Raw genomic sequence first — 16,594 nt, forward strand, 5'->3', positions numbered from 1 at the left:
AGATCAATGGTTGTTATTTCCATGTTTGAATTTAAAGGCTGAAGGTTGAGAACTGAAGTGGGAGATGGAGAGTCACCGCCTGTTTTCCCCAATACTGGAGGACACACGTGGCTTAAATGGACTGATGGAGTAGAGGAAGTATGGGAAGAGGAAGGGTTTTCCTTCTCTGCAACAAGAGTAAGATTTGGAGAGATATTGTGGTCATTCCCCATGCAGAATTCACCAATGGTTGAAAAGACAACTTCCTTTTCATTATTACCTTTCTCTAAAACATCCCAATGATTTCCTTTCCCTGGAAGTTTCGAAATCTGGTTCTGTTTATTTCGGTTTGGTTGTTGTGTTTTATTATTGTTATTCTTTGTGTTTTGGGCTGGAGGTTTAGTGGGTTGGTATTTATTGGGCCTTGTGTGCCTTTTGTTTGTGACCATTGTCCATGGCCCATAGGAAATGGGCTGATGCTGAGAAATATCATCAGAAGTTTGTTTATTCTTAAGTGGGGGACATGGACTTTGTGGATTAGTAGTGGGGACACTGTTGGTAGTGGGCAAATCGGTTGGTGGAGGATTGATTAGGGTGGTCATTTTGTTGTGAGTGTAGTTTTGTGTGGTAGTGGTTGGTTGAGTATTGTCTAAAGCAATGACGCTGCATTTCTCCTTTGAATGACCTATCTTACCACATGTGAAACAAAGAGTTTGGATGTTTTCGTATTCTATTATCTGCCATTGATTACCAACCCACACCGAGTGAACAAGAGGGTTCTGAAGATTAATAACTAAGCAAACCCTTGCATACCTTGCCCTAGTTAGGTGATCTGTTGCATAATCAACTCGTAAGGGATTACCAGCGACCTTAGCAATCTCAAAGAGTGCTTGTTTGTCATAATATTCCACTGGCAATTCAGGGAAGCGAATCCATACCGTCATTGTATCAAAAGGATTCATAGATGGTCTGAAATTCGGTTTCCACTTTGTGATCATAAGATAATGATCTAGAATGAACCATGGCCCCCCTAGGAGTGCACGTTCATAATCATCATGCATTGAGAAACGAAATAGATAAACGTTTTGGCCCAGATCAATGACTTCCAGTCCTCCTTTAGGTTTCCACATGATACGAACACGTTGCGTCATGAAAGATGGTCTTACAGAAATGCCTAGGCACTTACCCATCAGAGTTAATTTCCAAGGTTGTCGTAATTTCTCTAGGGTTTGATTTGAGAAGGTTACAACCTTAGAGTCCTCTGGTGGAATAACCTCCTGCTCTTCCCACTCTAGAGAAGATATCTGAATCCTTTTTGCTTCTTCAAACCATTGGGATGAGTTTTGAACCACCTCTTTGAAGGAAACCGGCAGAACTCTTTTTTCTATATTCTGCCCTTGTTGATGTATCTCTTGGTCATCCATGTTAATATCCTCCATTAGTTGGACCTGATCTTTAAACCCTGTATTGGCACTATCAGACTGCCCTTTATTGTTGTTGTTGTACAAATCCATTGAGAAAGAACACACTAATTCGTGACGAGAGAAAAGAACACCTGCAAACACAAATGACTAAACAGAGAAAAAATTTGAGAAACAAAGAAAGACTACTCAATATCACTAAGGAGACCCCTAGAGGCCCCCTCGCCAAAGGCGAGAAGGAAATTCCCCAGTAATCAACCTTAATTCTAGAGAGTGGTCAGAGGAAAAAAACTAGGAGAGAGAAAACTTTGAGTTGTGAGTTTGTGACCAAATTTTGGGTGTTACATTGGGTTTGTAGTGACATTTACTATTGTGGGATATGCTAATAAAGTTTTCACCTTTTCTATAACAGTATAGAGTGATAGTTTAGGAAAGTTTAACATTTTGGTCAATTTTATGACAATAACAAAGCAAGCAACTATAGTGCAAACAGGGGGAGTACGTAAGATGTTAAATTAGATCATTTCCTCAAATTGGTGTCTGAAACTAGTTGTTTCGAAAGCCATTGTGGCGAACTTCCTTGTATAGTTCCTTGCATTGAGCGTGTTCGATACAAATAAATCGATCATTGGTACTTCTGGGGCGATCCCTTATCTCGTTATTGTAGTCCTGGACACGCAAAAATATCTAGCTTGCAAGCGAGGCAAGACTCACTTAGAGCACTTTACAATCTCTCTATATCACCAGGAAACATCGCCTTGATTGTATCGCAAGGTGTTATATTGTACTAAAGCTCTGTCTTTTACCTATTTTTTATATTAAAGTCTTCTTTACCTAGTCACTTGTATATGACATTTCACTTCATAACGTTTAGATAGATGCACATAGAGTATTTGGACCAAAGTTGGTGTCAAGTAGCTATTACTAGCCATACCGCGCCCAACACGCGCGGCGAAGCTACTAGTATATCCAAAGTTTTGTAAAACAAAAAGAGAAAAGGAGGGTGGAGTTTTATGTTGAGTAGCAACTTGAATGGGAAGCGTGATACACCGTTGTCCTCCAGCAGATTTTCGTCCCCATACCCACCCAAAAAAAAGTAAAAGAAAAGAAATTGAAAATGGTGGCTCATCCCTTAAATGAATGGGTAAAAGTGTTACTAACATGCTATATACTATCAACGGTTATATAAGTATTGTAATTGTTGTATATATATTGTCGTTGTTGTATTAAAATATGTCATAATCACCCGAAAAGAATGAAATGAAATAAAATAGAAAAAGTAAATGGACCACTTAAATGAATGGGTAAAAATGTTGCATATATATTGTCATCGTTTGTATAAATATTGTCATTGTTGTATTAAAATACTGTTATTATTGTACTAAATACTGTCATTGTTGCCGATACTTAGTACTATGTTTGATTTTTCAACAACAATAAGCGAAAACACTACTTTTTACCCCTGAATGTGGGCGTAAAATCCGCTGGTGCCCATCGATGTATCCTCCCCCACTTGAATGGCGTAGACGTGAGTTTGTTGTTACCATATTGGTAATTAATTTAGTCTAGTAAGTAAGCTAGTGGCGACAAAGTGGCAAACCAGCATTAGTGGCTATCCTCTTCGTATTATATTAATCATTCGTTTTTGGTTTTATTACTTTTATTAATTTATTAATTGGAATTATTATTAGTTCAATTGCTTGGATTATCACCTTTTTATATTGATGTCAATTTCAGTATTTAATCATTTCTCGGGTACGATACTATGAAGGTTAATCATTGACTTGTAAATACACCAATCTTCCTGGATTATTTGTACACTGGAGTTGACTTGTGCTACCGAGTATTGTGCTACGGAGTACCTTCTAGGTTACATCATAATCTTGAGGAAATAAGCACGCCTTTATTTGTAGGGTCTTATTTTTGTCGTTTTACTATGTATTTTGAAAATATTAACTTTTTAAAGTTTTAAATATAAAATTAAAAAATATTAAATTACAAATATTTACATTATCGTGAAAAGATAAAGTGTAACCATGATATCGAAACGGATAAAGTACAATCTAAGACTGTGTTTGTTTAAACATATTTTATCTTATTTGGCTTTTTTTAAATAATATGCTCTGATACATTCAGATAAATTCATATAACCCAGGAAAAAAAAAAGTTTATAAAGTTCAACTAAGGCTTTGTTTTATTACTGGTTTGACTTATTTTAGACCAAATATGTTCAAATAAGTTCGAATTAGTTTAGATAAGTTCAGATAAGTTCAAATAAGTTCATATAAGTTCAATTAAGTATAGATAAGTTCAGTCAAGTTCAGGTAAGTTCAGTTCAGGAAATAAATAAAGTTTTTATCAGTCATTTTCACACACAAATAAGTTCATTTAAGAAAAAAATAACTTTTTTTTAGATAAAATAAGTCCAGATAAGTTTAAATAGTTAAGTTCAGATAAGTTCATACAAAATAAGTCGAATAGAACGGAGCCTAAATTCATACAAAATAAGTTTATACTTTCTCCAATTTTGTACTTGCAACATTTGGGTTTGACACAAAAATTAAGAAAAAAAAAATGTACATATCAAAATCTCTAATACTCTCATAGCAAACAAAAGAGAGGGAAAATACTAATGTAACAGTTTTGGTAAATGTGAAATGTGAGTAAGGACAAAGTTTGTATTTAATGTGTGAACATGCCTAAAAGCATGTGAAAACTTACCATAAAATGAAATGTTCAACTAATATACAACTGCCACAAAAGAAAAAGGGTGAAAGTGAAAAAAAACAAAGGAAGTATAAGTTAGTTTCTAAAAAAAAATGAATTGATAAGTTCTGCAAATGTAATTTTTTCTAACAAAAAAAAATCAAACAATTTAGCACAAAAATTAAGTATTTTTAGACAAAATAAGTTTAAAAAACAAGTCCAAGAAAAATAAGTTAAAATATCATCAGCCAAAATCATGCGAACTAAACAAAGCCTAACTTTATCAGCAAATTACATCGTACATATGTTATGTATTAACACCTTCTTTTTTGGTGCAAATGAGGCACAAGGCAATATAAATTACAAACAGGAGAGAGAAACATTTTAACTTGTGACCTATCGTACATATGCCATCAGTCTTAACCAGTAAAGCAAAATCCAACACATCATTGGTCTATTAATACCATTGTTCATTTTTATAAGTTACTCTCTCCGTGGATATTAAGGTGATGTTTGGTTGCAAGTAATTCGATGCAGAAGTGTGACTTCCTACGATTTGGACATTTTCCATGCAGTTTTGTTGACATAAAATAGATGAAATGGGGGAATTAAAACTTCCTTGGGAATTTGGACTTCCCATGGGACATGGGAAGTAGTTTACCCACCCTCCTGCCGGTAAGTCACAATTCCCATGTTAATTTCTAGGAAGAGCAAATGTCTTGTGTCAACCAAACAAGTACGGAGTATAAGCAATTTTATAAGAATTTTACAAGGGAAGTAACTTCGCATGAAAATAAACTTTCCATGGAAATTTAATTCCTTTGTGAACTAAACAAGCACTAAAGAAAATGGATGATAATTTTTAAAATTAAAAGATCATGTTTCAGCTGTTGGTGTGTTTTATCTTATGTCTTGAGCTTGGTGTCTTGACTTAGGCGTAACATGTATCTATAAATGTTATTCGCCTAAAACGTGTGAGGGCGACAAACCACCCTACCCTCCACAAAAGGTAATTTTCATTTAAGAGAAATGTCACTCAACCTATTTTGAGTAGATTTTTCCTAACCTAATGGGGAAATCTCCCCCCCCCCCCCGTAATGCACAAAAACGTGCAATTAATTTATTTTTTTAGATAACCTAACCATCTAACTCTAGATGTTCCTCGTTGTAAGATAGAGTTTTTCGCAGGTTAATCTAATGACACTAACTCTAAATTTAGTGCATATGGAAGAAATTTTATCAAAAACAAAATTTGGCACCAGTACGGACACGCGCTACGAGCTAGGCAACAAATATACAATTATCCAAAACCAAAGCAAACAAAATCCTCCATTTTCTAATTTAAAAGTTCTGAAGAACTTTTTATTTATAATTTATTTATGATGATTTAAAAATGCCTGAAAACGTAACCTCAAATTCCAGCAAAATTCCCTTGCATTAAAGTGGTGTTTAATGGCTTTCCCCTGTTAGTTGAAAATTAAATATTGATAAAGAGACATCCACCCACAAATCCACAATTAAACATAACAAATTATTGTTCCAATAAATTCTTCCCCATTTTTTTATTTTTATTTTTTTTGTGAAAAAATACAGCAAAAAAGCCAAAGAACAGATTACCCAACTCATCTTTCAAGATTCCCAAATCTTTGTTCCATTTCCAAATCCTATTAACACTAAAATTCTTTCCCATGAATTCCCTTAATATTCATTTTATTACAGTAATTTCATACAAATTCCTTGATTTTTGTTGGTTTAATGGGTGGTTAAGGAGTCTAATTTTCTGAAAATATCTCATTCATTTTACGAAATTATTGTGAGTGAAGTTTCTTAGCGTTTCGTCATTTGGGTAATTGCAATATTGGTGGTTTCTTGATAATTTGATTCTTGGTATATTTTCTTTTTGATGTTTGGTGCAGAATAAGAAGCCTTAAAATGGTGGTTCCTTTAATGATGGAAAAGTAAATAAGTTTTGATGGTTTCATTTTGTTGTAAAGTAAGGCCAGATATGAACACCCAACAAGAAAATGTAGATACAAAAACTCATGTTCGAGGTAATTAATTTTTTTTTTCTTCTTCTGCTTTTTGGTATCCTCATTGGCTCATTTCCATATGAATTTGTGTTAATGTTTATGTGTTTCTTGTCATTTTGCTTTGTTTTCATAAGAATAAATGTTAAGTTTATGTGTTTCTTGTCATTTTGCTACGTTTTACACAGTCTTTCCTAAGAATTTTAATGTTTGGTAAATTTTTTTGGGGGGATTTTAATTTGGTGGCCTAATGTATTGCGGTGGCATGACGTTTGTATCATAACAAAGTCAAGTGGAATTCAAAAATCTGGTGAATTTTCCGGTTGCCAGATTCTTTTAGGTAGTATACTGAGTTGTATTAGCTAGATAGGAAAATCATTTAAGGAGTCATGTTCTTCATGTTGTACATGTGTGGCCTATTTTGATGTTGTACAGGTTAGGCATAAGCCATGAGGGATTGGTTAAGTCAACACAAGTTTTTATCACTTGGTTCTTGCATGAAACTGTCTGATACTTTTATCACTAGGGATCCGTTTGTTTTGGTGTGAAACGCTTTCAGTGCAAAATGATTTCCATGGAAAATAATTTTTAACAGAAAACACAATTCCAAATTAGTTTTTCTTTGTTTGGTTCCTTAAAGGAAAACCGGAAAAGATGGTGAAGATTGAGGGGAAGAAGGGAGAGGGAGGTAAAGAGGAAAGGTGGAAAAGTTGTTTCCCTCCCTTTTAAGTGGAAAAGGTTTTTCCACCTTTGAGGGAGTTATGGAAAATTGTTTTTCATCCCTTGCCAAACCAAACAACGTCAAATGATTAAAAAGGGGAAAATCGCTTTCCACCCTACCAAACGGAGCCTAGGTCATCTGACAAATCAATCTACTAGCATGAAGTGATTGCAACTTGCCACGATGATTAACGGAATCTCATTTTTGGTGTTAAATTGGTATTCTTTGTCTGCAAGATGTTAGTGCACTCAAGGTTTGATCTAATGATGCACACAGGTACCTCTCTCTACGAACTATTACAGGCAGAAAGATTACAATCAGAACAAGAACAGGCAGAAAAACTACAGCCAGAACAAGAATGGGCAGAAAAACTACAATCAGAACAAGAACAGGCAGAAACACTACAATCAGAACAAGAAAAGGCAGAAAGACTACATTCAGAACCAGATCAGGCAAAAAGACTACAATTAGAAAAAGAACAGGCACACAAGAAATCCGGAAAACAACACCATAGGAAAACATCAGCAGAAAAACCTTGTAAAAGCAGCAAATCAAAATCAGAAAAGCATGGTACTTCAATTCTTTTTGCTTATGATCAGTTTTTCTATGTGAAGCTACCATGTTAGTTTCTGAAATTGGCTTACTGTGTTTAAACAGTACACTATCATTGTTTGATTTAAATTCTCACTTGCTAGTTCATGAAGTGATTGTCATGACTCATGGGAAGATTTGAATCATTATTTAAGTCTCCCTTTAGCATTTAAAGTTGATTAACATGTTTGGTTGTGCCATTTGCATCTTGAGTACGATAATTTGATCATTCCAGCTGAGCTTCTGTCGTACTTATTTTTGTTGAAATGAATTTTCTGTTGAGTATTTGTTTGTTGTTTCAAATATTTCTTGCTAAATTTGTAGAAACAGGTCTTACTTTGTTCAAGCATATCAGGATACTTGGATTTTCCATTTCTGTGCTGTAAAGTAAACATAGGATACGTTACAAAATCAGAATATGTACACTAAACTCCGATAAAGCGATTTACCTCTGTAGGGTGTCTCAGAAGAATCCTAAAGCAATCAATCATCTAGCTATGTATAACACCAATCTTTCTGTCTATGCTTGAGACTATGATATTCTGTTGGAATTTACATGTTAAATCTTCTTGAGTTCGTTTTTCAACATGGAATTTGCATAGTTGCATTATTGAAATGGGTTAATCAAAAGATACGGAATATTGACATTTTCCCCAAATAGTTCCATTAAGAAAGAATACGTGTGTTGTTTTGCAATTTGTTGTCTTCTATATATAATGATGATTTATATTACAGTAGTCTTTAGTTCATAGCTGTCAAAAAAAAAAAAAAATTAGTTCACTTTTTATTTTTCATTCAAACTATTGTTTCGTGCATCAGGCCCACAAAAGAAGTTAGAGCAACTGCTATCTCACTGTGGCAATAGACACTGCGCAGACTGTGGCAATCCAGAACCGAAATGGGTGTAAGTATTATGTTGGATTTCAAATACACATGGTGACATGCAGACCCCCATTGTTAGGTATAGCTATTTTAGAAGTTAACTGAGAACATTGGTTTGACCTTATATCTAAAGCTAAAAGATTGTTCATGCTGGCTCTTGTTTTAGTTAACTAGTTTTATCTCTGGAATGAGAGGTAATCCTAAGTCCTAAATCCTAATACAAGCCCGTAAATGAATATTCAATTGAAAAGTATATACAAACAGCAAACAAAATAAATTAACTAGCCAGGCAAATGATACTGAATATAACTGTAACAAAGGTATTCATTCTGTTTATTCTTCCCTGAAAATTTTCAACCTAAAAAATGGTGCAATACCTGTGTGCATGTAACGCATGTAAGCCTCTACTTATATGCTATCTTTGAGTATAGTTTCAGGGATGATGTTTGTAGGGGCTAAAATCTCATGTCTTCTGCCCCTTGTCTGTTTGCTTGTGCTATTGAACAAGATAAAAGAAACAGAAGGGATTTAAGAAAAATGACTTCTTTGCTAAGTACCATTAAGATTATAGCCTTATAACCCAAAATGCCACCAAATGTTTTTACATTTACTATGTCAAAGTGTTAAAGGAAGCTGTTGTTGTTCTTTGTCACCCTAAGGTCAAGTTCAATTTAAATTTAGATATGACTCGACTGGGGGAAAATAGAGGTATATCCTTCTATGCTTTTTAGGTAATCACTTCGAAATTCTAGTTGCTTCTGAAGAGAGGAAAGGGAAACCACAACAGCAACAAAAAAATGTATATGAATGTGGATCTTGCTGAGAGCAGGATGTTTGGATGAAGAAAGACGAAAAAGTATTTCAGAAAAATATAGGACGAGGAATTAAGCATATGGGTGAAGTTGATTATGCCACGCAAAAAGAAAGCATTTGTAAACATAAAAAGGATTACATGTATATGAAATAATTGATGGTGCGTTGTGCTTTTCAGGTCTATGGGTGTTGGGGTATTCATATGTATCAAGTGCTCTGGTATTCACAGAAGCCTTGGAGTACATATAACAAAGGTATGATACTAGGAATTTATCTGTAACTTAACTTCATGATTGGTTATACATATGGGCCAACCAATAAGATTTGTGAAGTTGATGAGAATTGTATGTCAGAATTAAGAATTTAAGAGAGTGCTTTAATTATTGGTTTATGCCTTTTCCTTTTGCTTCAGTTCCTATATAATTGTCAAACTTCTTAGTGATATTCTTTTGACGGTAAAAGTTTTTACTAGAATATTCGTGTTATAGGAAAATGATAATCACTCACAGTATTGTAATAGGGAGATTAAAGCAAGGGAGTATATGAGTGGATATTAGTGGTTACGGAAGTAACCAAACATATTAAAGCATCAAAGACAAAACCTAACAGATAAACTCAGTGTGTTAGATCTATTTGGGAATTTAAATGGTAGATCTAGTCTAATTTTAGGTGGGCATTTTCATGGAATATGTAAAACTATTGATAACTTTCATTGCTATTTCCAAATTTACCTTTATGATAGATGAATCATAAATGTGATTCTACGAATTATGCCTTAATAAAGTTAGTCACACCTTGCTATTGGGGAGGTTTGATACTCAATTTACTTCACACCCCATATCCTGGTATTATCTGTAGTAAGAAGGTAGAGGCATGGATGTGTTTTTCCGAGGTTAGACTGTGATGAAGAACGTACGTCTTTGTATTACAGGTTTTATCAGTGAAGCTGGATGATTGGACGGAGGACCAAGTAGATGCCCTGGAAGAAATGGGAGGAAATATAGTAGCCAACAAAAAGTATGAAGCCTGCATTCCTGGAAACGTAATTAAACCAAGACCAGATTCCGCTATAGAGGAGCGCTCTGACTTTATCAGGTAATGTACTGTCCAATCCTTGGTAATAATTTCTTGCTCAAGTGCAGCAATTTTTGCATACTGATTTTTGTGTTTTTGGCTTGTCTAGGAGGAAGTATGAGCTACAACAGTTTTTGGACTCAGATGAGTGCATAATGTGTCCATATCCACGCCCTACATGTTCATCAACCTATCGAAGTGCATCAACCTATCGAAGTGAATCAACCAAGAATCTAATGCTAACACTTGATAAGAAACACATAGAGAAACAAGTAAGCAGCCTTCGTATTCCTGGAATTGGGAATGCGCTTCGTAGTGGCCGACATAACTGGAAAAAGAAAGACGAGCATAAACATTCCAAAGACTGTGATTTGATGGTAAATATTTCTGTTTCATGCAACACTCTTGAGTACGTTTTCATTTTATGATTCTTGGGTCTATTTTTGAAGAGATTCTTTCCCTTGTCGAAAACCACTGTTGTTCGATTTATAGTCTACCCTAACTAAGCTTGTACATTGGTTTATTGCTTAAATTATTTTTGGATCTCAATCAGTAGTGATAGAGCTTGTTTCCATGTTCACAGGCATCACAGCCAGGTATGATTGAGTTTGTCGGACTGATAAAAGTAAATGTGGTAAAAGGCACGAACCTTGCTATCCGAGATATGGTGTCTAGTGACCCATATGTGATCCTGTGTCTGGGACAACAAGTAAGAATCATCCCCTAATGAATTCTCCAGTCATAATTGTAAATCAAAATTTTGTTCTGATGAAATTCCTTGCAGTCGGTGAAGACTCGTGTTATAAAAAACAACTTGAATCCAGTGTGGAATGAAAAGTTGATGCTTTCGATTCCAGAAAGTGTGCCTCCCTTAAAATTGGTGAGTGAGTTCTCAATTAGTTATCTCAAATATATAGTTGAACCTTATTCACAGCTGTTAGTGTTTTTCCCATCGGTTTGAATGTGCAGGTTGTGTATGACAAGGACACCTTCACAACAGACGATTTTATGGGGCAAGCTGAAATTGATATCCAACCTTTGGTCTCTGCTGCAAGAGATATAGAGCAGGCAAGACATAATGAGTCAACCCTACTTGGGACGTGGGTAGCGAGCAGCGAGAATACACTTCTAAAAGACAGCATTATATCCCTTATAGATGGGGCAGTCAAGCAGCAAATGTCTATCAAACTGCAGAATGTAGAAAGAGGAGTCCTAGACCTCGAGCTCGAATGCGTCCCGCTCACACAATAGAAGGGGTTCCTGAAGTATACGAGTGAGACCCATCAAATGTCACGTACGTATAGTCGTATAGATGCTTGAGTTGTATTTTTTGTATACAGGATAGTTAGCTCTGAGCTTACTAGTAAGGAAATGTAAATCCCTCGTTTTGTTGTGTGTCTGTTATTAAGTGAAGTATGTAACGTTGTTGGTTAGAACTTACAAACACACTGATGTTATAGATCTCGTAGTAATCACCAAGTATAGACGCCTACATTTGTCCATAGGCCCAAAGCGGTGTGTTCGATGATGAAACCCAAACACTGCTTGACTAAGCTTTCCTAAACATCCGATGAACAACCTGTGACTGACCGACAATCCTGAAAACCATATTTCCATATTTAGTAACTGCTATTTATAGTAACTTTCACGCTTAACCGCTGCCCAGAATAGTACCGTACAAGATAGATTTTCAAGTGATTGCATTGTATAATCCTTGAAGAAAAGATAGAAGTTGCATTCCAACTGATATCCTTAAAAGAGATAAAACCGTGAGTGAGATACAAGATTCAGATAAAATCGGAGAAAAACTAGGAAAGTGAAGTAAAACACCAGTGCTAGAAAATTCTGGAAAAGTGAAGTAAAACACCAGCGGTAGGCACACATGCGTCACAATGAATCCAGCGCACCAAAGCCAACGCCATAATGTTCTGGTGCTACAGCTTGGTTCTCACCCAATCACGACAAAGATAAATTTCTGAAAAGTTGTCAATGACGAGCGCTGAAATATCATAGCGCTCCTGATCAGAGCGCTAGAATATTCTGGCGCTGCTGGTTGCATTTCAGTGAAATTATGTCTCTTCCAATATCTATCTTATTCCTGCATGTTACACTATAAATAGAGCCTCTGAATTCCGGAAAAGAACACACAATCCCCACATAAAACCCTAAGCTTGAGTATTGACCAAAGCTTCTCTCTGTCCCGTACCTGCGATTGTCTGCCTTATTAACATACTGTTAAGCAGGACCCTGCCCGCACGACTGCTCTATCTAGTCCCAATATTGCCGAAGTTCTATCCGAATACCTAGCCTAAACACACAAAAACTCTGGAAGAAACCCGTCATGTAATCAGTCGGTTACCAGGAAATTCGAACACTAAAAGGAAAGCTAACAAAGTCAAGTGGTAGGTGTTCCTGAGAAACGCAGTATAGCCTACGCTATATTGTAACATGAAATCTACTTTTTACTGATTTCCTCGCCATAATAAATTTGTTCATATAAACTTGTTTTATTAATCACGCCTAAATCAGATAATCTCTGAACAAACCAGTTTATTGCTAGGCACCTTGAATTAACTTAAATCACTTCTTGACATTGTTTAGTTAATTATCTGTGCATTAAAATCAACCCAGATTAATAATGTAGTGTAACGCTTGTCCCTTTCGTCGTTGCATTGAACTAGTAAGTACCGCCGCGTGGGCTAATACCGGGTACTCCCTATATTAGTAAACGTCCCCCGAACTCTCAATCTCTACTCCGCTGGATGTACGTTGAGCGATCTCCATAATAGTGATCACAAGGCAACCTATGACCGTTGTGACTCAAATATGTTTGCACTCCATGCATATCACGATAACCGGGTTTTGTCAGTTTTCTTCAATGTCGTTGTAAAACTGGATGTCGACTCCTAAATACTAGTAAAAACAGGCTAACGCCCACAGTTAGTTCCTATTTACTTAATATGCTTGCCACATCTAGAGGGGAAAAGTCGTGCGGGCCATATACTCTTTTAAAGGTGTCATGTCGTGTTTTTCGACCCCCTCACAGTGGCGAATCCGCTAGGGACAATACTAAAGTAATTTGTGCAAGTAGTGCGTCGATGAGGAAGCCGTATAGAGGAAATCGAACGCTACGCGACAATTATTTCCTTATTAAGTTGGGACGACCTGAATATTCAATGTGACTAATGATCGCGACAGAACCACATAACTAATCTTGGCTTTCTTGGCATGTTTCATCTCGGAAGTTGGGAATAAGGACATCTATCAGCCCGGGGGTGCACGCGCTTCGGATGTTGTCCACTAGGCACGTTCGCAGTGTAGCACATCCACCAAAATCATACCGGTTATCTCATAGGTCCATTCACGGTATATGCTACTGCAACACATCTGTCATGACTCCATTTTTTCCTACGGCCACCAAAGTCTGTCGCTTCTCGTTTCTATGTCCATGACAACCAATAATCGTTGCAAATTCTATGGAACAAGCACCGAAATTCATTTCTCTTTTATTCACAACACCTCCCTCTTCTTCATCCCATTGATTTCCAGATCTAACAACCCCAAAACCAAATCCAGAATTTCGTGGTAAGGAACAAGGACGAAACCATTATGATGATTAAAGAACTCCGGCGACACCCACGAACAATGAACGACGAAGAACGGAGAGGTCGATTTGCCGGCCATCGGCATTCCGGCGAACATTAGTGATAACATCGGATTAGCTTAAGCAAGAGGAGAGAGAAATAAAGTTAATTATTAATTAACTTTCCTAAATATTTTATTTATTAATTTCAAATAATACAAATAATTAATTTTGGAAAATTCAGAAATTACACAAACTATTTTCATAAAAGAAATTGTGTATTTCGATCAATTTAAAGATAAAACAATTAAATTCATTAAAGTATTATTTTTATTAAATTAAAGATAAAAGAAAAGAATTTTGTTTGGCCCATATTTTTTTTTGGCAAGCAAGGAGAAATAATATTATTGCTCGAACAACAGTATTACAACCTAGATAGGAGCAGGCAAAAGGAACTAAAGGAAATAATGCCCTTGGTCTAAGTATGTATTTAATGCTAAGTCTAATAAATGTGGTTCAGTATTAATTAACAAGTTAATAAATTCAATGAGATCAAGTGAACTGAATGCCTAGCTAAAGGCCGCTTCAGTTCAAGTGAAATTAATAATATTAATCCACAACTTACTCTTTACTGAACCCGTAGGGTCACACAAATAGTACGTGAACGGATCAAGTATTTAAGTGAATATATTATTCATTAAGTATTCCATTTATGTGAAGGAAATAATTCCCTTGGTCCAAGTATGCATTTAATGTTAAGTCTAATAAATGCGGTTCAGTATTAATTAACAAGGTAATAATTCAGTGAGATCAAGTGAGCTGAATGCCTAGCTAGAGGCCGCTTCAGTTCAAGTGGAATTAATGATATTAATCCACAGCTTACTCTTGACTGAACCCTTAGGGTCACACAAATAGTACGTAAATGGATCAAGTATTTAATGGCATTAAATACTCCATCTATGGATATTCGGAATCGACGGATCTTGGTTTCAGTAGGAGCTAAGATCGTCAAAGGCAAGTAAATGAATACTCCGGAAACGATGATATTGTCGGAAACGGAAATATGGATCGTATCGGAAATTTAAATATTATCCAAGTCGTAGATGTTGCCAGAAACGGAAACATGGTACGTATCGGAAAATATTATTGGAAATGGAAATATTGCCGAAATCGGAAATATTGCCGGAAAAGGAAATATTGTCAGAATCGGAAATATTATCGGAATCGGAAAATAATTCCGGAAACGGAAATATTAAATATTTGTTCGAAACGGAAATTAATTCCGGAATCGGAAATGTTAAATATTGTTCGTGTCGGAAATGAATTTCGGAATCGGGAATTTAATCGGAAAGCATATCGTACGAATTAGCATCGGACGAAGCTTGCTAGACGAAGGCCCAGCACGAAGCCAGGCCGTCGCCCAGCAAGCCACACGCATCAAGCAAACACGCCAAGGCCTCGACCAGGCCCAGCGCAAGGCCAGGCCCAGCCAAGGCTTGGCGCGCGCACGGATCAAACAAATGGGCTGCGGGCAGTGGGCCTGTGCGCCGTGCGCTCAGCGTGGGATGCAAGGCTTGCGCATGGGCGTGCGGTGCTCGTGCGGTGCGTGTGTACGTGCTATACGAATCCTAAAGCTATCGGAATTCGTGCATTGATTAAATCCTAATCCTAAAAGATTAAATTAATTATTTAGAGTTCTAAAAGCATTCTAATTAATTGATTAGTATTCTAACAGTATTCGAAATCCTTTCCATGGTTCTATAAATATATGCCTAGGGTCATAAATTTATATACGAGTTTTTCAACAAGTGAATTATACAATAAAACAGTGATTTTTGAGCATTAAAATCTGTCACATTCTTGCCCATAATTAGCCGAAAATTATAGTACCTTAAGGGCGATTCTAGTTGGTCAATCTTAAGGCGGTTCCGGACGTGCTGTGGACTATCTACGGAGGGACGACACTTGGAGTCCTAAAGACTTGTTCTTGTTCGGTTCGGGCGCAGCTAGGGAGGGCACGCTACAAAGTGTATGCACCTAAACTATGCTAACTGATTATGTGTAAATAATATGTTTCCTGGCATTAAGGTTTTCCGCATGATTTATGTTTTGTCATATGTATCATAACCTAACAGTGGTATCAAGAGCCTCTTATTATTTACATAATCTAAATTGCATGACATGGTTAAATTTTACAAATTTGCAAAGAATTAAAAGGGGTGATTAATTTTCGTAATTGTTAATTAATTGCAAATTGCGTTTATTTAATTATATGTACGCAGTTTTTCGGCAGTTTATTCGTTACTCATCCAAATCGAGTGATTTTTGTGTCAATTCCGCATGTAAAAGACATTCTAAAATTTTGACAAAATTATTATTTTTCGGCCGAACCCAGAATTCCCAAATTCGAAGGCTAACTATGACTTTTAGGAGGTTTTAGTTTTTCGAACGCAAAAGTTTGTAAATTTAAGATGTTAAATTGAATATTTGAGATTCTTGTTGATAAATCTTGAATTTTTGATTGACCTACTGTATATGTTTAACAATTTTGAATGCCTAGACTTGTTAATTATACAACCTAATTTTTAATTATGATTAATTTGTTGAAATTCGAATAATTTAGAATTGATTTGATTTTCATAATTAATTAATGATTTAATTAGGTATCCATGATTAAAAACCACCATAAAATTTTTTAATTTATGTTAAATTTTAAATTTTTATGACCTAGATTTGAATCCATGTTAATCGGAAATTAATTGATTAATAAATTTTCGATTTTTCGCCCTAAAATTAT

General features: G+C 35.8%; 1 protein-coding gene across 1 annotated transcript; it reads left to right on the plus strand.

Moving 5' to 3' along the window:
• The first annotated feature begins 5,433 nt into the window (after positions 1-5,433).
• Positions 5,434-11,716, plus strand: LOC110776126 (probable ADP-ribosylation factor GTPase-activating protein AGD11). The gene is made up of 10 exons (XM_021980684.2): positions 5,434-5,919; positions 6,023-6,157; positions 7,131-7,424; positions 8,265-8,349; positions 9,319-9,394; positions 10,072-10,235; positions 10,324-10,591; positions 10,798-10,923; positions 10,999-11,094; positions 11,184-11,716. Exons 2-10 carry the CDS (start codon positions 6,079-6,081, stop codon positions 11,463-11,465), a joined length of 1,470 nt encoding a protein of 489 aa, XP_021836376.1. The 5' UTR covers positions 5,434-5,919; positions 6,023-6,078; the 3' UTR covers positions 11,466-11,716.
• Positions 11,717-16,594: the final 4,878 nt, after the last annotated feature.

Source organism: Spinacia oleracea, chromosome 1, assembly GCF_020520425.1.
Source record: "Spinacia oleracea cultivar Varoflay chromosome 1, BTI_SOV_V1, whole genome shotgun sequence".
Taxonomy (NCBI): domain Eukaryota; kingdom Viridiplantae; phylum Streptophyta; class Magnoliopsida; order Caryophyllales; family Amaranthaceae; genus Spinacia; species Spinacia oleracea.